We start from the raw sequence: 25,677 nt of genomic DNA, 5'->3' as shown, positions 1-25,677 counted from the left end.
TGCTCCGCAATGGGAGAGGCCACAACAGTGACAGGCCCGCGTACCGCAAAAAAAAAAAAAAAAAAAAAAAAAAGATGACAATGGGTTTCAGCACCTCATTCAGTAGTGCCTCCATAAACATCCATAAGATTGAGGCCAAGAACTAAATATATACTTCCCTGTGTGACCTCCACCACTATAATAAACTTCCTAAAGTTCTAAGGATTCTTCTTTTAGATCGAAAAAGTACTAAACCTCCAAATTAAGGCAGTACACCCCCAAATAAATTCTTGCTTGTCTCCTAAAAAGGTAAAGAAGATTCTGTTTATGGGGTGAAAAATTTATGTTGAGAGACAATCTCAGTGACTTGTTTTCCTTGAGTATTCAGAAACAGTCTCTATTTAATCAAATAATTTCACACAGAGGCAAGACATTCAGGCTTCACTGTTTCTCCCCGCTCTCTTTACTTACCCCAGTTGCCTGTTGGATGGTGGAGCCTGTGTGATGACGGAGGTTGGGGAAGGAAGGGTTGGGTGAAGTGGATCATAGCCCAAGTGGAGAGGCAGGGAGCCAGGGCGTACGATGGTAGGTGTGGGCGTAGAGATCACAACAGGCTTTGGGGCAACATCCTGGGGAGAAGACACCAACAGATCACAAAATGCTTTAAGGGACTGCTTATAGGGAAATACATAGCTGGTAAAATCTAGTATAAATTTATTGGAAAGAGCACTTGGACTACTCATGTAAATCATGACCTGATTCCATCGTGATCATGGACCCATACCTCACTCACTCATTCAGTAGGAATGCTGAGTTAAGACCTTTTGGCTATCTCCCTTTCAGGGATGATGGCTATATGAGTGAGATGACAGTTGGCAGATCACCTGAAATTTCTGTAGAAGCACTAGAGTACCATATAAATTCTAAGGAGTGTTATAATTATTTTTGGCAGGGGACCATGCCGTGCAGCATGTGGGATCTTACTTCCCCAAACAGGGATCTGCAGTGGAAGCGTGGAGTCTTAAAACACTGGACCACCCGGGAAGTCCCAGGAGTGTTATAATTTTTCATGATCTAGATACTCTCATTCTAAACTTGATACTCAAGTGTCCACTGATCTCTAATGGGAAAAGACAGGTATAAGACTGGTGATAAGGCAACCCAATTGGTCTTAACCCAACATCTCCTATAGACCCCTTAAAAAAAGGGCTACGGGGCTTCCCTGGTGGCGCAGTGGTTGAGACACCGCCTGCCGATGCAGGGCACACAGGTTCGTGCCCCGGTCCGGGAGGATCCCACATGCCGCGGAGCGGCTGCACCCATGAGCCATGGCCGCTGGGCCTGCGCGTCCAGAGCCTGTGCTCCGCAGCAGGAGAGGCCACAGCGGTGAGAGGCCCGCGTACCGCATTAAAAAAAAAAAAAAAAAAAAAAAAAGGGCTACGGAAGTTTGAATAATGATCATATTGTGATAAAACAAACTGCTTCCCACTATTAAGCTGTAAGGACCTTAGATTGCCAGTGGCTATAGTGGCCCTGAAAACATCTCTAAACAGCCTCTAGGACCTGGCTGCTGATGAAAAGAGGAGGCGGGGTACAGTTGTAATGTTTATGGAGACGGTAGTTTTGAGATGTTAGCAAACCAGTTTTGGAGGGAGGTAAGATGAGGTACAGATGCTCTATCCACAGTGGATATTAAAATTAATAACCACTGGTAGCACAGTAGAGACTGGAAGGAGGTATGATGGGGCTTCTGAGGTTATAATGAAATTATCAAGGTGTTGGTTACATAAGCTGTAAACTTTGTGAAAATTCAGTAAGCTGTATACTTACAATTTATGTGCTTTTCTGTATGTGTGTCATATTTCAATAAATTTATAAAAAAAACTTCACAAAAAGTTTCCTTTAAAAAAAAAAAAATCAGAATCCTGATAGATACTCCCTTTGAATCACTAGAAAACGTCCCTCTGGGAAGACTTTTTTTCTCAATTGTTTAATGTTCAATTTATGAATTATGTGATTTTTCTTTTCCACTTATCAACTGAAGTAGTACAACATACATAAAGTACGTTAATCTAAAGGATAAAATAAAACTAAATGACTTTTTATATATGTAACAAGTCTTGTTGATGGACATTTGGACTGCTTCCAGTTTTTTGACTATTATGAATACAACTGCTATGAACTTTCTTATATACTTCTTCTAGTGGACATATGCACTAATTTCTCTTCCATGCAGACTTAGAAGTGGAGTTGCTGGGTCAGAGAATAGGTGTAATTTATATAAATCTTCTAAACAATTAACATTTATTTAAATATAATCAATCCTCCTGTATCACACAATATTTATACAACTAACACATCAAAACTTCATCTATCAATTAACGTTTGAGATGACTCTTGGTAGAGTTTTACCTTCTCCTTGAGTGGTGGGGAGCAGGGGCTAGAGGCAGGACTGTCAGGTGGGGATGAGTCTACCTCCACTGGCTCTTCTTCTTTGATTTTGATGTCTGGTGTAGAAGGCAGAGACATGTCAAGGGGCCCAGAAGCAGCCTGTTAAAAGAGAGAAATGAGCATAGTTCAACGCCATGATTCCCTTCAAGTTAAAGCTATATCTTCCCAGTTAAAAGATGAGGGAATATACTTCTAAGAAGTTCAGTCCTTGGTCAAAGCACCAAACTGAAAGTCAAAGAAATGTGGAGCCCAGGTTTTATGTACAACTCTGGCCAAATCCTTTAACTTCTCAGGGCTTCTGTTTCCCTCCTATAAAATGAAGTTATATCTGCCTCACCATGGGTGAACACTTATAAAAATTCCGAAAGGGAAAAAAAAAAAAGCAACCTTAAAATGCGTATAAAGGCCCTGAAAGGAGAAAATAAAAAAAGATGTCATTTATCCATGCAAATACCATGACTATATTATTTTTCAGGAAAGTACGATTCCTGAATCCAGTGCCTTCCTATTCCCAACCAGCTCCATTGGCTACTAGAGAGCTGTGAACAATTTTTCTGCCGATCAGAATGACTAGGTTACCCAATTATCAAAAGCAAACCAAATCAAATTGGCTATTAAAGTACTGTCAACAAGACAGGAAATATCTTTTCTGGGGAACTCCCCCTGCTTGATGGTGTTCTCACCCCGAAATCTGGTGCTAGAGGCTAGAAGTTAGGAAGATGGGGTTTTGGGGTAACGAAGAAAGGAAAGGTTGATCATTTGATCAGTGAAAGAAATTAGAACTTGGTCCTAGGAGCAGGACTGGAGAAAACCAGAAGGGAAGGAGTACTTTACTGGCAGTGGTGCAATCAACTCACAGAACTGTGGAGCCATAAGTGGCTTTGAAGAGAACAATAAACCATCTGAGATGACCCTGATACTGCGCCACAATAGGAGAGCTGGCACTGCAGTTCGGTTTCATGACAAAGTGGGTCCTTTGTTCTATTCTTCCCATATCCTAGGCTTCTTGGTGAAAGAGGAGCTTGTTTTTAATTTATCCCTTGCTATCTTAATCACTAGAAATCTTGGTATTTGAGCAAACTGAAGATAATCTAGTGTCTACTACATGGTAATGTAGTGGTAATGGTTCTTTCTCTCCAATCTGATAAGGATGAGCAACAGCAAAGATGGTTTCATTTCTGCCCTCATTTTTTCAACATAGATGTCAGGTCCAGTTGGGCTAATTCTCAGATCCCTGAAGTCAGAGGGTGGTAGGAAGGAGAGGCCTCTAAGTAAATACAATCACAAGTTTAAAATCTGCTAGAGGAATCTCCTAGACAAGCTGCGGTTCAGAAAAGTTTGGGGCTCATTAAACACTCCTGGAGACAATTTTCCACTGAGCCTGTGCTTCTCATCAAGTAGACGTGAAGACCACCCCTGACCCAGCAGGGAGAAACACTGAGAGATGCCAATGAGTAGAGGCCTAACTATGAATGGCTTCCTGTGTCAAGTGAGCTAAAATGGAAGTGGAAAAGACTTGGAGCCTTAAAAGGAGGTTAATTTTCTTGAATTTGCCTATAGTGAGTTTGGTTTAAAATCCTTCACATCCTGGTGGAAACAATTTGACTGATTTCTTTGTTTGGGGGGAGGGAGAAATGACAGGGGGGATGAAGTAAGGAAACTGTAAAATAAAATTATACCACATAGGTTGAAGCAACTGATGAGGGACCTGGGTCGCTGAAGAAAAAGAATGACAAGCAGACTGTGGCTAGTTCTGCTATTTAAAAGGAGAACTACAAATATATGCCACTGTGTTTCCCCACTTTCTTTCAGTTTGCGGGAGACAGCATGAAATGAAGATCACAGAAAAGCTATGGAACTTGGAAAGACCCCCAGTGATAAGAAAACTTCATTCTTATAATTTAAGATGGATGAAAAAATCATGCACAAACTCTCTTGATTTACCTGCTATCTCCCTCTTAAGAGGGAAAGAGCTCCTCCTGGAAATTTTTTCTTATGTCTTGGCTTTCCTATATTCTGATGGGATTCCATGCCTCACTGTACCATGCAATTATGTGAGGTACATGTGTTAATGTATATGTTTTGAGATATACTGGAATTCTTTTCTGAATTATTATGGAACACAGACATGATTTTACGTAGTGACTAATAACCGAGAATTCTAATTCTAAAGTAGAGTAAACTTTGACCTTCTCAATTTCCTTTTTTTCCAAAACCCCTTATTCCATGGGAATTATTTTTCTTTGACTCTGCTTCTTGAACTATTTCCTCTGATCTTCCACACTAAAGGATTCTCTAGGGATCTTGAATATAAAGGTTAAAATCAGATTCACAGCACCTCAGAATCTGAAGTGATTCCAATATTTTAATCCTATCTACAATATCTATACTAAGTGGACTACATATAATTGAACACACTTTGTGATAGCTTCCTATCCTGGTCCTATTTCTACCCCTGGGGCACAGAGAATATTAAGTTTAACCCCTCTTTTACATGAAAGCTCTTCAACTAGCAATGTTTGAAGACTGCAATTTTTTTTTTCTTTTTTTTTTTTTTTGTGGTACGCGGGCCTCTCACTGTTGTGGCCTCTCCCGTTGCGGAGCACAGGCTCTGGACGCGCAGCCTCAGCGGCCATGGCTCACGGGCCCAGCCGCTCCGCGGCATGTGGGATCTTCCCGGACCGGGGCACGAACCCGCGTCTCCTGCATCGGCAGGCGGACTCTCAACCACTGCGCCACCAGGGAAGCCCTGCAATTTTGTTCCAATAAAATTTCTTTTCCAAGAAAAATGTCCTCAGTTTCTTTAAATGTTCCCAAAGTGACCTAATTTCTAGTTCTTTCACCATCCTGGTTGATCTCCTTTGAAAGACTTTAAGAACATCCTTCCTTAAGCTTAATGTCTTGAATATTACTAGAGAGCTACTTGAAGGTAAGAGCGATATGCACTGAAACAAAGAAGAGTTGAAATTCAATAAATGTTTATTGATTGGCTGATTGAATAAAACAAGTCCAGGTGAGAAGTCTGATTAGCTCAGAAAAGAGTGGGATTTAGCAAAAAAGATGTTATCTAACAAAATCTGAGTAATTTATAATCTTTTTTAACATCTTCAACATATTCAGAACAAAAATAATTTAAAAATAGATTACTGAACAATGCTCCACTGGAAGGGCAAGAAGACTGATTTTTGATGAAAATCCAACACTTGTGCTGATCCATCATCAGAACCACCTAAAGACCTGAACGGCTGACTAGGATCTGTGAGTACTATCTGGTTCTACAGAACCAAGCCCATAATTTTGTGCTTTAACCAATTAAGAAAATTAATTAATTATTAATTTGCTTAATTATTAATTATCCCAGGGCACAATGAAAGTTGCCTAGATCTGAACACTACCAGTTTTTCAGCAAAAGTCCCATCTCTTGCCTTTTTTTCATCCTCATCTGCAGCTTTCTTGAATTCATGTTCAAAGGAGCTAGCTAGTTCATTGAAGAGCCCCACCTCTTCACAGTTCTTCAGGAATCTAGTCGGAGTAGGAGTTTGATCTGTAGACATGAAAAGAAAAGGAACCTCTATTTTAGTTTTGACTTGAAATTAAAACTTGAGAGCACATAGAGAACACATTTTTATTCTTCTATTTGGAGAGAATCTCTGTGTTCAGGCAAATTTGCTTTAATGGAGCTCTAGTAAGTAAAGACTGGTGTTAGACCACCAGAGGGTGTCTGTGCTGTGTTGCCTCAAGGCCAGCAGAGGGAAGTCAGAACAATGTTTTTGTGTGACTATCTATGTAACCACCTTTCTCCCAGAGGCTGGTTTCAGCTCCCTCACCCCCAAACAAAACAAAACCGCCCACCCAGGTGGAGTTGTGAAACCTCCAGATAAGAAAATCAAGTACAGTTAAGTGACATTTTCTCTTTACACTTACTCCCTGCTAGGTCTGAAGTGAGTAGGTATACGCAGATGGACATTAAAATCTGATGAGGAGAAGAAACTGAGGATCAGATGGTTGAGTCTGCTTGCTAAAGCTACCAAGTAAGAAATGGTGCCTTGTCTTTCAGTTGTCACTGAGGTAAGGGTCTATTACCTTCTGAAGGCATTCCAGGCAAATCTAGGGTCTGGGGAACAAGACAGCAAGATCATGAGCTAGAAAAGGAAACTGCAAACAATAGAGCTCATTTCATAGAGACCTGGGCCTGAGAGCAAATTCGAGAAACCAGGATATTTGGATTTAGATTTGCCAGTCAAAATATCCTCTCAGAGGCTGCACAAATCTTTCCTCAGCACAGTGCCTCTGCCCTTGGGAAGAGGAAGTCTCTTGGTAAGCCATGGGAACTATTTAAGCGACCTGAATTTTAGATTTGAGCTTCTCTCTCCCCACCCAGTTTTACTAGTTTTTCTCTCTTAGGTCAGTTGAATCTTGTTCCCTGGTCCTAACTCTATTATGATAGTTTTCCTTGACATACTAATCACCTCAGGGATTCATCTCATACTCCAAACCACTAAATTGAATGATAGGGATAGAACAATATTTAAATGATATTTTAAGGAGTGAGACCTGGGGCTAAAATCGCTCCTTCTAGCTTAATCAACTGGGATAGTCCAGTGGGATTTTCCATGGAAACAACATAATATTTTTTTATTTAAACAAAACCTCTTCTGAATCAGAAGAGTGTTTGGAAAAATTACCACTACCTCCCAAAATAGTTTTAAAAGGTTCTCTGGCAGCTTTGGTTGGCCAACGATAAAGCCACTTTCCCTCCGTCTCTGGGTGAGTGGAGGTAATATTCCCTTATGCTTAGAGAGTACTTCAGTAAGGGCACATAAAAAAGTCACGACTCAAGTGGAACAGGACGGGGCAGCTAAGGGCATGGCTATGGCAGAAGAGGGTCTTTTGGATCTCTGGTCTGAGGCTCATATAAACTTTTCCCATTCATGAACAAATAGCCAAACAGCCAGAAAATGTATAAGAAAACCCTTAGCCTGCTCTGATGATTCCAAAGAAATCAACAGGTGTTTACTGAATACATTCTGTGTTTTGGTGCTATAAGCATACACTTGTGTGTATATTTGGGGGAGGGGGAGAGATAGGAGTATAGGAGTCTGGGCCAAATATAAGACATGGTTCTTGCCATAGAGAACTAGGAGTATGTTTTCTAGTTGAGGAAATCAATTTATATATATAGTATCATAGTATACAAAAAAATAGGTGCCATGTACAGTAGAGAATAAAATTGTTATAGAAACTAAATAAAGACAAATTAATGACAGCAGTTAGGAAAGGTTTCAAGAAGCGGGACTTGAGCTGGGCCTTTAAAGAATGGCTTCAGATGGTAGAGAAGAGAGGAGATTAGGAAGATAAGAGGAGTAAGTCAGGTGAAGGCACAGAGAGAGGCAGGGTATGGGCACCAATATATAGATGAGGATAAAAAGGTATGTCTATGTCAACTTACATCCCATGTTAGGGATGTAATTGCATCTAAAGGTGGGTGGGGCGCATAGTGGAGGGGGCGCAGGCGGTGCTGAGCACAGGCTCTGAGCAGAGGGGCTGGCGGAGTGCTGGCTGGTGCAGTGTGGGGCACCCGCGAGCCCAGGGCGAGGTGTCCAATGAACAGACGGTGCCCCCGGGAGCCTTGCCGACTGGCAGGACTACAGAATGGTACCCCTAAATGGAGAGAGATTACAGGGCTGATCAGAGAGGACGAGAAACAAGGAAGGCTTCTGAAGGAGATCATCCTCCGATTCCTCCCCCACCTGAATCCCTGTTGCTATGAAGACCGCCAATGGGACTGAGACCTGGTATGAGAGCCTGCACACTGTATTGAAGGCTCTAAATGCCACTCTTCACAGCAACTTGCTCTGCCGGCCAGGGTCAGACAACCTCACTGAGGAGAGGCAGGCCAGCCTACCTGGCCGCGATGACAACTCCTACATGTACATTCTCTTCATCATGTTCCTATTTGCTGCCACTGTGGGCAGCCTCATCCTGGGATACACCCGCTCCTGCAAAGTGGATAAGCGCAGTGACCCCTATCATGTATACATCAAGAACCAGGTGTCTATGCTCTGATGCTAAGAGCCCGGGGATGGCAGAAGATCAAGATTCCTGAGGATTATCTTGTGGGGCCCCCAGAACTCAGCTATGTGTTACATCAGGCCTCAGAGTCCTAGTCTGTAAGATCAACAAGAAACAGTGCTAAGGGAGGTCATTATTGGGGTAGGAGGAGAGGATCTGGCAGAACTAGGCCTTGTGGATAAGGATTTTTTTCCAGCAAAGATAGACTTTACAGACAGTGGGAGCCCCCTGAACAAATATATAAAAGTGGCAGGAACTCCCTGGCGGTCCAGTGGTTAGGACCCTGTGCTCTCACTGCCAAGGGCCTGGGTTCAATCCCTGGTTGGGGAACTGAAATCCCACAAGCCATGCAGTGTGGCAAAAAAAAAAAAAAAAAATATATATATATATATATATATATATATATAAAAGTGGCAACAGATGATGACAAATGAGTGTTCTAGTGGCTGGAGTGTTGGGGGCTAGGGGTTAGAGGAAGTTGTAGCAAAAGGAAATGAGACAGGAAAATGCCCTGAGGACACATTTTTTGATGTGTTATCTTCAATGACCTGAGAAGCAGCGATGATTATCCCATAACACAGACAGGAAATCTAAGTTATGTTACTTATTTATATTTTTTCACATTTTATGTTTTTCAGCCCATTTAACATTTGTGATTTTACCCCCTGTGAGGGAAGCAGAGCAAGTGCCATTCTGCCCATTTGGGCCAAAGCAGTGCCATGACTGGAACCCAGGTTCTCTGGTCTCCTTGCCTAGTGCTTTGCAAAACTCTGTGCTACCTAGGAGTGGATCTAGGCCTGAAACTTATATAATTCTGGGGGGCCCTCCTTAAGAAAAAGAATTTTAAAATATCTTATTTTTGCAAGTACTACAAAAACATATCACCATGTTAATACATTATTAGGGCCCCTCCTAAGATCTTAAGGAGGACCATGTGAGTACAGGGCCCTGACTGTTAAGCCTCATTAGCTGCATGGTTCCTGTGCCCCTCCAGCCATGCCCCAGTGCCCTTCCCAGACCCATCTCCAGTCCTGGGGACTTCACTACCTCTAAGGCATCCTCTAACATTTTGAATGAATTCTGTGAGAAATTTTCTGATATCAAGTTGAAATCTACTTCTAGAAGATTATTATCACACCTAGAAGATTATCATATTAAAAGAGGCAGGTACCTGATTCAGTGGAAAGAGAAACAGCCCTGACTCTACTACCAGTGTGGTGTATAAACTGGCTAGATACTTAAAAATAAATAAATAAAAGAAAATAAAGTTGGGTGGACACCATGGGGATAGGTTATAGAAAGCCTGAAAACCCAAATATAAATAGCCTTAAAGTAAGAGAAAACAGGAAGATAATGACAGATTTTGAGCAGAGAAGAATTTCAGGAAGTCTGGCTTTTCGACAGAATGAAAGGTGGATTAGAATGAGAGACGAGTCAAGGAGGCCGGCTAGGAGACTATGGAGGAATTCAAGCACAGTGACAGTAGATGGCAGGAAGAACAGAAAAGAACAGAACAGTCAGAATTTGAAGAAAGAATAAAACAACGCAAGGTTTTGATAATACTGCTATCAGTGAATAACAAAGGAGAGGAACTGGTTTAGGGCAGGGGTCCCCAGCCCGTGGGCCGTTACCGGTTTGCAGCCTGTTAGGAGCTGGGCCGCACAGCAGGAGGTGAGCGGCCAGTGAGAGAACAAAGCTTCATCCGCTGCTCACCATCACTCCCATTACCACCTGAACCCTCCCCCTATCCCCCCACTCCCACCCTGCCCGCGGTCCTAGGAAAATTTGTCTTCCATGAAACCGGTTCCTGGTGCCAAAAAGGTTGGGGACCGCTGGTTTAGGGGACAAGGAGTTTCCTAATTGACAGTCATTGACATGAAGATTTGAATGACAGAAAGACAGCTAAGTAAGTGTTCAATAAGGCACTGAAATACATGTGAGATAACCAGGTCTTAATTTAGAGATACGAGAATCACCAGACTAGATAGGATAGCTGAAGTGTGCAATGGGGCGAACACTCCAAAACAGAATGGGAAGAATAACAGGAAAACATTTTATCTCCTTGGGATTGTCCTGTATCAATTTCTCTCCCCACTGCTGGAGGGCGGCATAGGCCTTTCCACGCATTTGGAATAACCTCTCCAACTTGATAAGCTTGACCCAAATTTAACTCTTTCATAAACTTCCCAATCAATTTCACTCAATAATAATTCTCTTAGTATTGATATTGTTTGTATTATTCACTTATACTTGACTGCAAATACTAAAAATTTTTTTCATATATACATGCCCTGACAATAAACTTAAGTATGTGTTGCCTACATATATGTTTATGTCCTCTCCACTCTTTCCGAGGACCTCCCCCAGGCTTTCTTAAGCATCATCAATGACAATGTCCCCAACTCGAGTCTTTTTCCAGGAATTACAATCCACAAGCTCCAGCAAAGTGCATGGTGCAAACAGTAGATACTCAACAAATACTTGCTGAATTAATAAGGAACAGCAGATCTGTAGTGCAAGCCCCTTTCTTCATGTACGGAAGTATGGTAGGAGGTTCTCTCTTTCCTTCTCTGTGTCTCAGGCAGCATTTTGGCTAGTAGTACTTAGAGAAATTGTGCCTTACCTGAGTTATTAACTGATATAATACAATAATCACCAACTAAATCCCCCATTGGTTAAACATTGGGGTAAGCTTGCTTTAACTCAGGCTAAATCAGAACCCCTCATGGTATCAAAAGAAAAAGCCCATTTTGGTTTGTCTGTTTGTCTGGCTGAAAATGGCACAACAGAACTGCTGCACGGTTTGAGAGGAGTTGCTGAGAATGCTCCCTTGAGAATGGCATAGGTAAGCAAAACTAAATCCAAAAAAACCAGTGAGAGGTTCCAGGTCACCCAAATTGGCCTAGAAGAGTCCCACTAAGTGTCTTGTTTGTCCTCAATGGTGTCTGGGTTCGTAAAGGGAAGTTGAATTTACAAACTGACAATCTGCCTACTGGGGGTGGGGGGAAGACGACACTGACACCCAGTGGAAGAGAAGTAGCCAGGATAGGTCAGCTCTCTTGCTTTCTTTTGTTCACCCCTTCACTGTGGGTAGGGAGAAATGTCAAAGGCATCTTTTGTCTGTAAATCTTCCGAAGTCCTGATAAAAAGAAGGCAAGGAGGGAATAGACTGAAAGAAAGCTAAGACAAAACCTCAACACACCCACCTCAAAAACCACAGAACCCAATCGTATTAAAAACTGAGAGTGGAGGACACAATAGAAACTTGGGAGCTTTTAGTGTTCCTTTTTCCTGATTAAATGCAGATCACATAAGGGCTCTTAATGGGAGAAGGGGAGTACAGCTCCCAGTACATCTGGTCCCTGGTATTAATCTTAACTGTCTGGTGATATCAAGGCACATGGCTTCTGGGGCAGCAAATACCTGCAATGATGACTGAGTCAGTTCGGGCTGGGCCAAATTTCAGTGTCATCTCATGCTTGTGTTTATGAACTGCCAGGTGGTCCTCGTTTGTAAATCTCTGAAACGAAACAGAAACAGAGATGTGAAAAAAAAAGCCATTAAGTACCTTTTTAAAATGTCCTACCAAACATCCTGCAACAAGGTTGGTCCCTGGAAAGAGGGACTGGAGAAGGAATAGAAAGGAGGAAAAAATGGAAATGATGGAAAAGGAGAGAAGATGGATTAAAAAAGAGAAAATAGGGGAGGAGAAAACGAAGCACTAGAAATCTTGGAGGAGAGGGTAAGGGGAAGACCGTAGCACCAACTGCTCTGTAATATCAGGTCCAAACTAGAGAAATGGACAGATTGTTGGTGAAGTGGGATCCAGGAAGGAGGTTCCAAATGAAAAAAACATTAAGGCAAACTCGTAGCAAACAAGGGGAAAATAATTTTTAATAAAAATAATAAAGGAGAAGGGAAAGGCTGGGTACTAGTTGGCCATCACAAAAATAGGAAATTCAGAATGAAGCTCTCCACAGTGGGGCTGAATTGGACTGTTTATGAGCGGGCTAACAGGGAGATAAATTATGCAGAATTAGGAGAACCATTTAACTTCCTGGCCCCCACAGTGCTGCAGCAGGCGTCTGCCCAGATCTTTGGCTCAGGGTTTTAATGAGCCAGGATGGAGCTGTAGAGGACAGAGGCCCAACGGCCAGCAGTAATGGCAAACACCAGCCCCATTGGCCAAATGCTGTCTCCCTTAATCGGGCAGCCCGCCTGGGCTCCATCAGCCATAAAGGGGCCAGTGCAATGTTGTTGGCTATATAATGGTAGAATAAAAATGCAAGCAAAAAAATTTTGTTAGGGCAGGGAGAAGCCTGTGGCCAGGATGAGGGAAGGGAAAAAGGAGATGGTATAGAGATTTTATTTATTTAAGGGTTTGGGTGAAAGGACAATGAAAATATGAGGCTAGGTCTGCCTCAGTTTATGACTAAGTAAGACAGGGTTACTGGACAATAATTTATGCTCCCACCCCTTCTTCAGAAGGGGGAGGTGAAGGGAACAGATGAACAGCAGTAATTCAGAAGAATGATACACTCAAAATTTCCTCTGAGGCTGGCTGGCTAGTTCCTTCATTAAAACATGCCTGCAACACAGTAACAGCTTGGATGCTGCAGTTTTCCACAGCTCTTTCACCAGCCAGGCTCCAAAACATGGTGCTATTTGTCTTTTTGTTTCTAAAAATAATGATTGGTTAGTCCTCTCTTTTCACTTTCCTCATTAGATAGATACACACTTCCCACCAAAACTATACCTTTAGCCCTCTACCCACAGCTCTTCCTGACTGCAAACCAGACAGGAGTTGGCCCCATCCTAGAACCTATCCAGTCAAGAAAGCAACACTGAACTGTTTAAATTCCTTTATTTTATCTAAAAGTAGCTTTTCCCAAATTTGCTCTGAGCCCTATCATAACTAAAGCCAGCTTAAGACCTAAAATCCTTCCAGGCTAGGCCTATAGGCCTGAAGGGTGAAGGAAAATTTCAATTAAAATATGAAGAATCAAGAAGTAAAACAGTCAAAAGAACACTGCCTTAGTGGTTTCCAATGGATCTAGGACAAAACCGAATAAAGTGTGGGGATATTTAGCCAAGAACTTTAGTTTTCTCTATCGCTGGTGAACCGTAGATATCAACTTTTTCAGTCACAGATTTTTCCTAAGGAAAGAAGGGTGGGGGTGGGAAAGGGGGGAAACAGTCTGTTAACCATGGGTATATTTCTAGGTTAAACAAGTCACCATGGAGGGTCTGGGATTGCTGGGTATTCAGTAAAAGGAAATGAGCAGAACTAGTCTAAAAAGGAGGAAAAACCATCATTTCACAAGGATAGGAAGAGTAGTGGATTAGATGGGTATACGTTTTCAAAATGTAATGGTAGGGCTTCCCTGGTGGCACAGTGGTTGAGAGTCCGCCTGCTGCTGCAGGGGACACAGGTTCGTGCAGGTTCGTGCCCCGGTTCGGGAAGATCCCACATGCCGCGGAGCGGCTGGGCCCGTGAGCCATGGCCGCTGAGCCTGCGTGTCCGGAGCCTGTGCTCTGCAACGGGAGAGGCCACAACAGTGAGAGACCCGCGTACCGCAGAAAAAAAAAAAAAAAAAAGTAATGGTAATAACAATCTTTTTTCAAAAATACCTTTATAGATAACTTCAAGGAAATTTCCTGTAGGTAGCTTTAAAAAATTGGTACAATGTTCCAGAATACAGAAGAATGACTTTCCAGCAAAAAAGTCCTTTTTTACTACTGGAAATATAGCTTACCCAAAACTGCTTGGAGGAAGATTTTACTTTAGAATTTATTTTATTTTATTTAACTTATTTATGCATTTTTGTTGGCTGCGTTAGGTCTTTGTTGCTGCGCGTGGGCTTTCTCTCTAGTTGTGCGAGCGGGGGCTACTCTGTTGTGGTGTGCGGGCTTCTCATTGCAGTGGCTTCCCTTGCTGTGGAGCACGGGCTCCAGGAGCATGGGCTCCAGTAGTTGTGGCACGCCGGCTCAGTAGTTGTGGCGCATGGGCTTAGTTGCTCCACGGGCATGTGGGATCTTCCCTGACCAGGGCTCGAACCTGTGTCCCCTGCATTGGCAGGTGAATACTTAACCACTGCGCCACCAAGGAAGTCCCCTGGAGAAAGATTTTAAACCTCCAGGTTTCGCTCTGGTTAGGATTGTTTAATATTTTAAAAGGCAACTCCGCTTCTTGTTACAACTTCTCTGCACAGTCCTGACTTGTTTGTCCTCTAGTTCTTGTTCCTCTCTGCTGCACACCCCCGACTCCCTTCCACACCACCCTATTCCCCTTTGAGCTCTTTATTTTTTCCAAATCAAAAGCTGGGATATGAAGAGACTGAAGGTGGCTGAAGGGATCTCCCACCTATCAGCATCTCAGAGGGTTTTGATAACTGTGAACGTGTGTAGAAAAAAAAAAAATCACGTCTTTATTTTCACTAAACTCTAACTGAAATTTAGCATTCCTAATTCATAATAGAAATTGCACATATTTTCATATCACATTAGTTATTATAGATATCTCAAAATAGCCTTTATACTTATCACTACTTCAAAATTATGATAGTCACTAGACCTACCACTAGAACTTATAGACAGCATTATGCTTAAAAAAGCACGTTACATTATCAAATATTTTAAAAACTTTTTTTTTTTTTTTTTTTTTTGTGCGGTACACGGGCCTGTCACTGTTGTGGCCTCCCGTTGCGGAGCACAGGCTCCGGACGCGCAGGTTCAGCGGCCATGGCTCATGGGCCCAGCCGCTCCGCGGCATGCGGGATCTTCCCGGACCGGGGCACGAACCCGTGTCCCCTGCATCGGCAGGCGGACTCTCAACCACTGCGCCACCAGGGAAGCCCTAAAAACATTTTTAATAACTATATATCAAAATAATTGCTTCCTTTGTAATCCTATGTCTTTTATTTTATTGATTTAAAAATGTTATTCTGAGAAGGGGTTCATAGGCTTCACCAAACCGCCATTGGGGGTTATGACACCACAAAAGTTAAGAATCCCTCCTGACTAAATCAGGTAGTATGCTTTAGAGGATGAGCCAAAAGGGCAGAATTTTAAGAAGCAGGGCACTGGCCTGGTCTCGGCTCCGGTCATCTCTCCCTGCTATTTCTAACACAATTCTTTGTTGTTGTTGTTGTTGTTGTTTAGTACACGGGCCTCTCACTGCTGTGGCCTCTCCTGTTGCGGAGCACAGGCTTCGGACGCGCAGGCTCAGTGGCCATGGCTCACGGGCCCAGCCGCTCCGCGGCATGTGGGATCCTCACGGACCGGGGCACGAACCCGCGTCCCCTGCATCTGCAGGCGGACTCCCAACTACTGCGCCATCAGGGAAGCCCCGTCTAACACAATTCTTGTACGCCCAGAGTAGGAGGGAGAGAATAAGTTTACTGAAGTTTTTTTGTTTGTTTGTTTGCGGTACGCAGGCCTCTCACTGCTGTGGCCTCTCCCGTTGCGGAGCACAGGCTCCGGACGCACAGGCTCAGCGGCCATGGCTCACGGGCCTAGCCGCTCCGTGGCATGTGGGATCTTCTTGGACCGGGGCACGAACCCGCATCCCCTGCATCTGCAGGCGGACTCTCAACCACTGCGCCACCAGGGAAGCCCTTTTTTTTTTTTAATCAAAGTGAATGTCACTCTGGCTATGATTTTCATTGTTCCTTATATTCTCTCTCGTTTATTAAGAGTTAACTCAAGAATTCTCTAGATCAATCATGAACCACATGCTTAGGAAACCATCCCTCTAAAAGCAATTTCTCAATAAAAACATCTAAAATTATTAAGTGATAAAAATTTAACCTTATTAAAAAATAGATTAGGGGCTCCCCAAAGGATTTCCTTTTTGAATTATTGCCCATTAAAAATCTAGCTCTCCCATTTGTTAAGTGGGTCTTCCTTTGTTCTTTGCTCTTACCTATGACTAAGGTTTCAGCAAAGAGCCACTCAATTTAGGGAACATTCACTCTGGTTGTAGGGTAAATAATGATAATTATCAATAAACGTGTAGATATTCACCATCTCCAAGAAAACTGAGGGCTGATATTATTCAAAATGGGGGCTAAAGAATTTGAGTTACAGTGGATCCGGAAGGCATTTTATATGCCTTGGGAGAAGATTTGAGTATCAACACAAAGTTTAGAGTCTTATTTGCTCAAGTAAGTGTATCAGGACAGCCTCTTGGCATAAATGGGAGAGGGAAAGTATTATGTGCTTTTTTTTTTTTTTTTTTTTGCGGTACACGGGCCTCTCACTGTTATGGCCTCTCCCGTTGCGGAGCACAGGCTCCAGACGCGCAGGCTCAGTGGCCATGGCTCACGGGCCTAGCCGCTCCGCGGCATGTGGGATCTTCCCAGACCGGGGCACGAACCCGTGTCCCCTGCATCGGCAGGCGGACTCTCAACCACTGCGCCACCAGGGAAGCCCTATGTGCTAATTTGCACCCTATCTATAGACCAAGATGATTTAGATTTGCCCTATCCAATACGGTAGCCACCACCCACATGTGGCTACTGAGCACTTGAAATGTGGCTAGTCTAAATTGAGATGTACTGTACTAAATCAAAGACTTAGTACAAAAAAAGAAAAAGAATGTAAAATATCTCATTAATTTTATTTTGATTATATGTTGAAATGATAATATTTTGAATACACTGGGTTAAATAAAATATATTATTAAAATTAATGTCACTTATTTTTGATTTTTAATGTTACTACTAGAAAATTTAAAATTAGATATGTAGCTTGCATTTTGTGATTTGCAATATATTTCTTTTGGATAGCTCCGACCTAGATAACATGCTCGAAGAACTAATGGGAATTTTAATCATGTGCCAAACTTGATTCTTTTTGGTTTTCTTTAAATTTATTTTTTTGGCCGTGCCACGCGGCTTGTGGGATCTTAGTTCCCCGACCAGGGATTGAACCCAGGCCCTCAGCAGTGAAAGTGTGGAGTCCTAACCACTGGACCACCAGGGAATTCCCCAAACTTGATTTTTTCCCCGCAAACACATTTTTTCTAAATACAGTTTATACTATATGGCAGTGGTTCTCAACAAGGGGCAACTCTGCCCCCGACATTTGGCAATGTTTGGATAAATATTTGCTTGTGAACCTGCGGGATGTTACTGAACTCTAGAGGGTTGAGGCCTGGGATACTGATATATATCCTATAATGCACTGGCCAGCTCTCCAAAACAAAAAATTATCTGACCCAAAATGTCATTTGTGTCTCTGCTGAGAAACCCTGCTACAAGATAACAGGGAAAGAAAGAAACAAACAAACCAAAAAAAGGGCTGTTTTTTAGTTTCCCTTGCCAAACTGACAACACATGTTTTTGGATCTGAAACTTGGAAGGAAAAAAACACAGGCAGAAAACTCCCAACCTCATTTCATAAAATGGCTGATGTACTACTGATCTGCAAATACTTAGGATAGGGAAACTAGGAAGATGGAGACAGAAGGTACTGTAATTGGGAGAAAAGACTAAATGGAATTCTCATGCACTGCCTTGTTAGTATCAAGGAGATAACACAGAAAAAGCAAATCAAAACAATTTTGGCTACTTCTGAATTTTACTCCCCAATGGAGGAAAAAAAAATCAAGAAAGGAAATTTTCTTAGTTTAAGAAATGTTAAGAAGCATAAAATGGAATATCAGGACTATGAGGAAGTCAATCTGAAAAGTGGTATTAGTATTAAAATGGGCAGTGAAAGTACAGTTTTGATAAAGTTTCCATTTCTAGGAAGTTTCTTTCTCACCCATCCTCCTGGGAGGAGAAACCGGAACCCTGGGACTTCCCTGGTGGTGCAGTGGTTAAGAGTCCGCCTGTCAATGCTGGGGACACAGGTTCGATCCTTGGTCCGGGAAGATCCCACATGCCACAGAGCAACTAAGCCTGTGTGCCACAACTACTGAGCCTGTGCTCTAGAGCCCGCAAGTCGCAACTACTGAGCCTGTGCACCACAACTACTGAAGTCCACGTGCCTAGAGCCCGTGCTCACAACAAGAGACGCCACCGCAATGAGAAGCACACACACCGCAATGAAGAGTAGCCCCTGCTCGCCACAACCAGAGAGAAAAGCCCGCGCACAGCAATGAAGACCCAACACAGCCAAATAATAAATAAATAAAATAAATTAATTAATTAAAAAAAGAAAATAAACTGGAATCCTACTAGCAAACTGACAAAATAAGCAGAGCTAAGTAAAAAGTTAGGAATGCCTTGAAGAACAAGCATGGTGTGAACTGGAAATCAAGAATACATATCAATGAACGAAGCCTTAAATTTTTAAAAAAATTTATTTAACTTATTTATTTTTGTCTGCGTTGGGTCTTCGTTGCTGTGCATGGGCTTTCTCTAGTTGTGGCAAGCGGGGTTTACTCTTCGTGCAGTGCGTGGGCTTCTCACTGCGGTGGCTTCCCTTGTTGCGGTGCACGGGCTCTAGGCGTGCGGGCTTCAGTAGTTGTGGCACGAGGGCTCAGTAGTTGTGGTTCATGGGCTCTAGAGCACAGCCTCAGTAGTTGTGCTGCACAGGCTTATTTGCTCTGTGGCATGTGGGATCTTCCCGGACCAGGGCTTGAACCCGTGTCCCTTGCACTGGCAGGTGGATTCTTAACCACTGCGCCACCAGGGAAGTCCCTGAAGCCTTAAATTTTTTAATTTTTAAAAAGTTGATGTATGGGGCTTCCCTGGTGGCGCAGTGGTTGAGAGTCTGCCTGCCGATGCAGGGGACACGGGTTCGTGCCCCGGTCCGGGAAGATCCCATATGCCACGGGGCGGCTAGGCCCGTGAACCATGGCCGCTGAGCCTGCGCGTCCGGAGCCTGTGCTCCGCAACGGGAGAGGCCACCACAGTGAGAGGCCCGCGTACCGCAAAAAAAAAAAAAAAAAAAAAAAAAAAGTTGATGTATAATGTATACAAACTGCAAAAAATCTCAAGTGTACAGCTCAATGAATTTTTATATAAGTACATGCTGGTATAATTACAACCCAGATCGAGAGATGAAACATTTCAGGCACCCCAGAAGGCCCCCTCATAACCCACTTTTCTTAAGCTTTTGCGGTACGTGGGCCTCTCACTGCCGTGGCCTCTCCCGTTGTGGAGCGCAGGCTCCGGACGCGCAGGCCCAACGGCCATGGCTCACGGGCCCAGCCGCTCTGTGGCACACGGGATCCCCCCGGACCGGGGCACGAACCCACGTCCCCCGTATCGGCAGGCAGACTCTCAACCACTGCGCCCCCAGGGAAGACCTCTTAAGCTTTTAAATGAAATAATTATATAAAACACTTAGTACCTGGCATACAGCATGTATTCAGTTAGTTCTCTCCTCTTTCCCTTTTTAAATCTCAAGGCAGACCGGTATTGTAGTAAAAATTAAGTTTTTCTTTGTAGAATAATTCTAAATAAGTCAGTGCTTAGAGTTCTTTTCCTAATCCCGTTAAGACTAGTCTCCCAGAAGCTTTCTGAAACAGTAACACTAAACAGAATTGAAGGGAAGGCTCAGGGCAAATGAGAGCTCAGGCCAAACTAGAGCTAAATGTTTGTCTATTGACTCTGAGCCAAGCACAAGCATATGGGCATCAGGAATGTAGTAGTTTCAAGTAAATCCTTGGTAAAGTTTTGTGACTAATGAAATTTCTGTGCAGTATGCACTCAATCCCTAGCCAAATTCATTCCTGAAATGTTGTTTTTGGCCACCACAGCTCCAGTTTCCATGTGGATTTGTCTCACATTTAAAAATGCTCTTATATCCTGACCTATGATTAATTCACGTCCCTTTCCTTGTTTTAGAAGAGTAGGCTGGGGGAAGGAGACAAATCAGAACTCTTTAGTTATTAGGAAATGAGCCCTGAATGCCTAAACTATCAGGGAACTGAGTTTATATTTATGATAGTCTGAAAGTCACTTACGCTGAAACCTAACTACTCTCTTCTCCAAAGTTTGTGGGTTTGGCAGCGCTTCATGGACAGAATAGCTTTCTTTTATTACAGTATCTACACTTGGGCATATTCTGATGAAAGAAAATAGTTTGAAAAAGTGGGAGAAAACTGAGAACTATAGGTAGAAAGCTACAGAATATAGTGATATTGGTGCTGAGTAGGGTGGCAAGAATAGCTGACCTTTTTCTGAACACTATTTAATCACTTCAGCTGATCACATATCCTGAAAGAAGAAACTGGGAGATCGGCAACAGTCTTAATAAGGCTTCTCACCCTCACTGCAGAGCTTCTATTCCCAATGCATCATTTATATTTGGGAAAGCGGGGAAAGGGAGAAGGGAAGGGACTAAACACACACACCTCAATCCAACATAACTTTCGTTTGTACCTTAGTCAATCTTAGGCTCCTGCTTTCTACTTCAAGATGCTGCTGTTTACGAAATGAGTCACACATCCTGCTTTGAATGCTTCATAGCTCTTGAATGAATCATTTCAAAGTACGGGATTGTTCAACAAATAAATACAACCACAGCAGCAGCAGCTCATAGGCTGCATGTGTGAGCAAGGTAATTTACAGAGGAAAAATAAGAACAGGAAACTTCTTCTCAAAATATTCTAAGAGAAAATGTTGTCAGGAGAATGAAGGAGTATAAACTAAAGGGAGGGGGAAAAACCCACCAAATTGTACCTAAGGTAAATTTCTTTGTCTGTGGATTGAGGAATTTTCTGCTTGGGGAAGGCTGTTTGAGTGTCTTAGAAGATTCTGGCAGCTGACTAAATTAGTCCATTGTAAAAAGAAGGAATTTTGAGAGGAGAGACATTATTTGATAGTTGGTCTAGCAGAGAAGCCATCTGATAGAATATATGCCCCTCAAGGGCAAGAATTCTCATGTTTGCTCGTGGAAGTATTCCAAGCACTTAGAACAGTACCTGCACATAGTGGATGCTTAATAAACATTTGTTGAATAAATGCCAACTAGCATATCTCATTAAAGGGCTACAAAGCATCCCCAACTTTTAAAACTCTTATCCATGTGTACAATGGTAGGAGTATTTTCATCATCAACATTCAAAAGGAAAGTTGATATTGTAAACACCAGCTCTTTCCTATGGAACTAAAGGCTGGGCCCAGCGAGGACCAAGAATACCCTAATGGGAGGAGCTTAGAGTAAGAAACATAGAATTTCAAAAATTAAGACAACAGGAAAAGGTCAAAATGGCAGCAAAGGGGATTTAAATCACTGGGAAGAATTTCTTGACTCGGAGGGTGAGGGGGCTGAAATCATTTCCAAATGAGATTTTAAAGGAATGTAAAATCGATTAGTTTTCTGGTCCTCTTATATTTTTTTGTAAATGAATTTTTTTAAAATAATTATTTATTTATTTATTTTTGGCTGTGCTGGGTCTTCGTTGCTGCGTGCAGGCTTTCTCTAGTTGTGGCGAGCGGGGGCTACTCTTCATGAGGTGCGCGGGCTTCTCATTGCAGTGGCTTCTCCTGTTGCAGAGCACGGGCTCTAGGAGTGTGGGCTTCAGTAGTTGCAGCACACAGGCTCAGTAGTTGTGGCTTGTGGACTCTAGAGTGCTGGCTCAGAAGTTGTGGTGCATGGGCTTGGTTGCTCTGCGGCATGTGGGATCTTCCCAGACCAGGGCTTGAACCCGTGTCCCCTGCACTGGCAGGCAGATTCTTAGCCACTGCGCCACCAGGGAAGTCCCTGGTCCTCTTGTATTTTTATAACTTTATTTTCTCTTATTCTTCCACTAACACTTTCTATCCAGGTCAGTCGCTACTGATTTGCAAAATCCACCTGTTTTCAATTTTGTGCCTCCACACAATTGCCCTATTCTCAGACATGCCTTCCTCTCTCCCCTCAGTTTATCCAAATACTACAACTTTCCAAGGCCCAGCTGAAATCCAATTGCTTTTTGAAAGCTTCTCTAATCTTCAGTAGTCTATCTTTCCTGAACTTGTATGGCACTCTGAACAATCTGCACCATATAATTTAGAATTCTAGTCTACATGGTCTCACAGTTTTATCCTTTAAAGTAAACCATAAACTGCCAGAGGGTTAAAAATGTATCCTACACTTACTCTTTTTTTTTTTTTTTTTTTTTTGGCCATGACACGTGGCTTTTGGAATCTTAGTTCCCCAACCAGGGATTGAATCCGGCCCCGGCAGTAATACCGCCGAGTCCTAACCACTGGACCGCCAAGGAGTTCCCCTACACTCATTCCTTACCTTCCCCACCAACCCCATGTTGGGGCTTAACCCTGTGGAGAGCACACAATGGGCGCTCAATAAATTTCTTTTTAAGTGATTAGGTCAAGTTTTATATAGTGGTCTGAGAAAAACTGTTGAAAAGCTTTATCACCTTTAGATTCTAAGACCTTTAATAGGGCACACTTGCAGAATGATCTGATCCCTTTCCATCTCCATTTCCAAAGTATATTTCATCATGCAAATTAGTGAGAATCAGTGTATCCTTCCCACTGTTTTGTTAGACACCAGATTCCCTTTATTACAGAAAGGCACTTAGAACACTTTCAGTACACTGGAGTTATATTGCTGTTTTATGAAAGGACACCGGTGCCATGTCTTGTGGGTCAATTTACTTTCTTTGGATATCTGAGTCCATTGCTGAACTTTATTACCAACTAAAATGCTCTGTGCAAAAAATGTCAATTCATCAACAGCAACCTTTTCCTTCTTCACTCCCCAAACCACTAGTGGTAATTTTAACCACATCCTTTTAAGCATTTTCTTTTAGAATCTCAATTACTTGAATTTTATTGGGCAGAATATCAGCATCCCACAGGAGTCAAGCCATGTCAAGAACTGGATTCCTCTTTTTACAAAGTTTACCCTGGAGTATCTGACAAGAGGAAAAGGTATATTACAATCAAATCAACAAACCAGTTGGGGGTTGGGGAGTGGAAAAATGATATTCAAATCCACAGTCAACACTGAATTGCTGGATCTTCACTGTTAGGATCTGGGATTAACATTAATGCATTATTCCATAACATACAGACCAATGATGCAACTATTCCTCTAAGTAGCAGAAGTTTTAAACTCAGCCACACCCGATCACTCATTTTATTTTCATTCCTGTTCCCTCCTCCTGTTTATGACAAATGTGAAAAATCATGAGCCCCATGGGTGGTATCTTTCGCCTAATAAATCACAGCAGAAAGGAAACAAGCTCCAAAGGTCATACAGGCCAACTCCAACCAGGGACTGGGCAGTGTAGAAAAGAGGGTGGCAAATATAATTTCTTGTCAGTTTAACTGAGGAAAATTAGGTATTTTAGTTTTATTTTATTTATGAATCTTGTTTATTATGGGATTGAGAAATATAATTTTACTTCAGGTTTCCATGTACTTAGAAAGTCCTGGTCATCTCAACTTCCATGGGATTCCCTAGTATCATAGGAAAGCAGGAAGTATAAATCTTTTCTCCTCCTCGGCTTGCTCTTTTTATTTTTTTATTGTGGTAAAATACACATAACATAAAACTTACCATATAAACCGTTTTAAGTGTACAGTTCAGTGGTATTAAATACATTTATATTGTTGGCAACCATCACCACCATCCATCCCCCGTAACTCTTTTTCTTTTTTTAATTTATTTTTGGCTGTGTTGGGTCTTCATTGCTGCATGCGGGCTTTCTCTAGTTGCGGCGAGCGGGGGCTACTCTTCGTTGCGGTGCGTGGGCTTCTCTTGTTGCGGAGCACGGGCTCGGAAATAAAGTTAAATTTTAACCACAGCCATAAAAAAGCTCCAGCTGAAATAAAAATAAGCTACAAAAGTGACTTTAACATTTTTTTTTTTTTTTTTTTTTTTTTTTTTTTTTTGGTGGTATGCGGGCCTCCCTCTGCTGCGGCCTCTCCCGTTGAGGAGCACAGGCTCCGGACGCGCAGGCTCAGCGGCCACGGCTCACGGGCCCAGCCGCTCCGCGGCATGTGGGATCCTCCCAGACCGGGGCGCGAACCCGGTTCCCCTGTATCAGCAGGCGGACGCGCAACCACTGCGCCACCAGGGAAGCCCTTATTTTTTTATTGTGGTAAAATACACATAACATAAAACTTACCATATAAACCGTTTTAAGTGTACAGTTCAGTGGTATTAAATACATTTATATTGTTGGCAACCATCACCACCATCCATCCCCCGTAACTCTTTTTCTTTTTTTAATTTATTTTTGGCTGTGTTGGGTCTTCATTGCTGCATGCGGGCTTTCTCTAGTTGCGGCGAGCGGGGGCTACTCTTCGTTGCGGTGCGTGGGCTTCTCTTGTTGCGGAGCACGGGCTCGAGGTGCGTGGGCTTCAGTAGTTGTGGCACGTGGGCTCAGTAGTTGTGGCTTGCAGGCTCTAAAGCATAGGCTCAGTAGTTGTGGCGCATGGGCTTAGCTGCTCTGCAGCATATGGAATCTTGCCGGACCAGGGTTCGAACCCATGTCCCCTGAATTGGCAAGCAGATTCTCAACCACTGCACCACCAGGGAAGTCTCCAACTCTATTTTGTAGAACTGAAACTCTATACCCATTAAACAATAACTCCCCATTCTCCCCTCCCCCCATTCCCTGGCAACCACCATTATATTTTCTGTCCTTATGATTCTGACTACTCTAAGCACCTCATATGAGTGAAATCATACAGTATTTGTCTTTTTGTGACTTATTTCACTCAGCACATCTTCAAGGTTCCTCCACGCTGTAGCATATTGCAGAATTTCCTTCCTTTTTAAGGCTGCATGATAGCCCACTGTATGTATATTCCACATTTTGTTTGTTCATTTATCAGTAGATGGACACTTGGGTTACTTTTGCATTTTAGATATTGTGAATAATGCTATGAATACAGTTGTACAAATATCTCTGCTTTCAGTTCTTTAGGGTATATACCCAAAAGTGGAATTGCTGGATCATATAGTAACCCTATTTTTAATTTTTTGAGGAACTGTCATACTGTTTTCCTCATTGGCTGTACCATCTTACATTCCCACCAACAGGGCAGAAGAGTTCCAAATTCTCCATATTCTTGCCAACACTAGTTATTATCTGTTTTTTTTTTTTTTTTTAAGTAACCATTCTAATGGGTGTGAAGTAGTATATCATTGTCGTTTTGATTTCCATTTCCCTAATGATGAGTGATATTGAGCATTTTTTCATGTGCTGGTTGGCTACTTGTATATTTTCTTTGGAGAAATGTCTATTCAAAGTTTTCA

The 25,677-nt window shown here is 42.6% G+C and overlaps 2 protein-coding genes across 2 annotated transcripts in view; one reads left to right on the top strand and one right to left on the bottom strand.

The window, feature by feature from the left end:
* The window catches only part of LOC102992106 (cyclic AMP-dependent transcription factor ATF-7), a 96,691-nt gene that overhangs the window by 14,130 nt on the left and 56,884 nt on the right, over nucleotides 1-25,677 (bottom strand). Inside the window, exons 3-6 of the mRNA XM_007125741.4 lie at nucleotides 11,926-12,022; nucleotides 5,856-5,974; nucleotides 2,392-2,529; nucleotides 451-608 (exon numbers count right to left, since the gene is read on the bottom strand). Coding sequence (XP_007125803.1) covers nucleotides 451-608; nucleotides 2,392-2,529; nucleotides 5,856-5,974; nucleotides 11,926-12,022 — 512 coding nt within the window. The remainder of the gene's footprint in view (nucleotides 1-450; nucleotides 609-2,391; nucleotides 2,530-5,855; nucleotides 5,975-11,925; nucleotides 12,023-25,677) is intronic.
* Nucleotides 7,898-8,619, top strand: LOC102991826 (potassium voltage-gated channel subfamily E member 3-like). Its single transcript, XM_024123084.3, has one exon. It carries the CDS (start codon nucleotides 8,197-8,199, stop codon nucleotides 8,494-8,496), a length of 300 nt encoding a protein of 99 aa, XP_023978852.1. The 5' UTR covers nucleotides 7,898-8,196; the 3' UTR covers nucleotides 8,497-8,619.

This window comes from Physeter macrocephalus, chromosome 6 (genome assembly GCF_002837175.3).
Source record: "Physeter macrocephalus isolate SW-GA chromosome 6, ASM283717v5, whole genome shotgun sequence".
In the NCBI taxonomy this organism is placed as follows: Eukaryota; Metazoa; Chordata; class Mammalia; order Artiodactyla; family Physeteridae; genus Physeter; species Physeter macrocephalus.
This window is presented reverse-complemented; position numbering and strand designations above follow the sequence as displayed.

Bases quoted from the DNA above. Each gene is read 5' to 3' on its own strand.
- LOC102991826 (XM_024123084.3), top strand. From the start codon at position 8,197: ATGAAGACCGCCAATGGGACTGAGACCTGGTATGAGAGCCTGCACACT.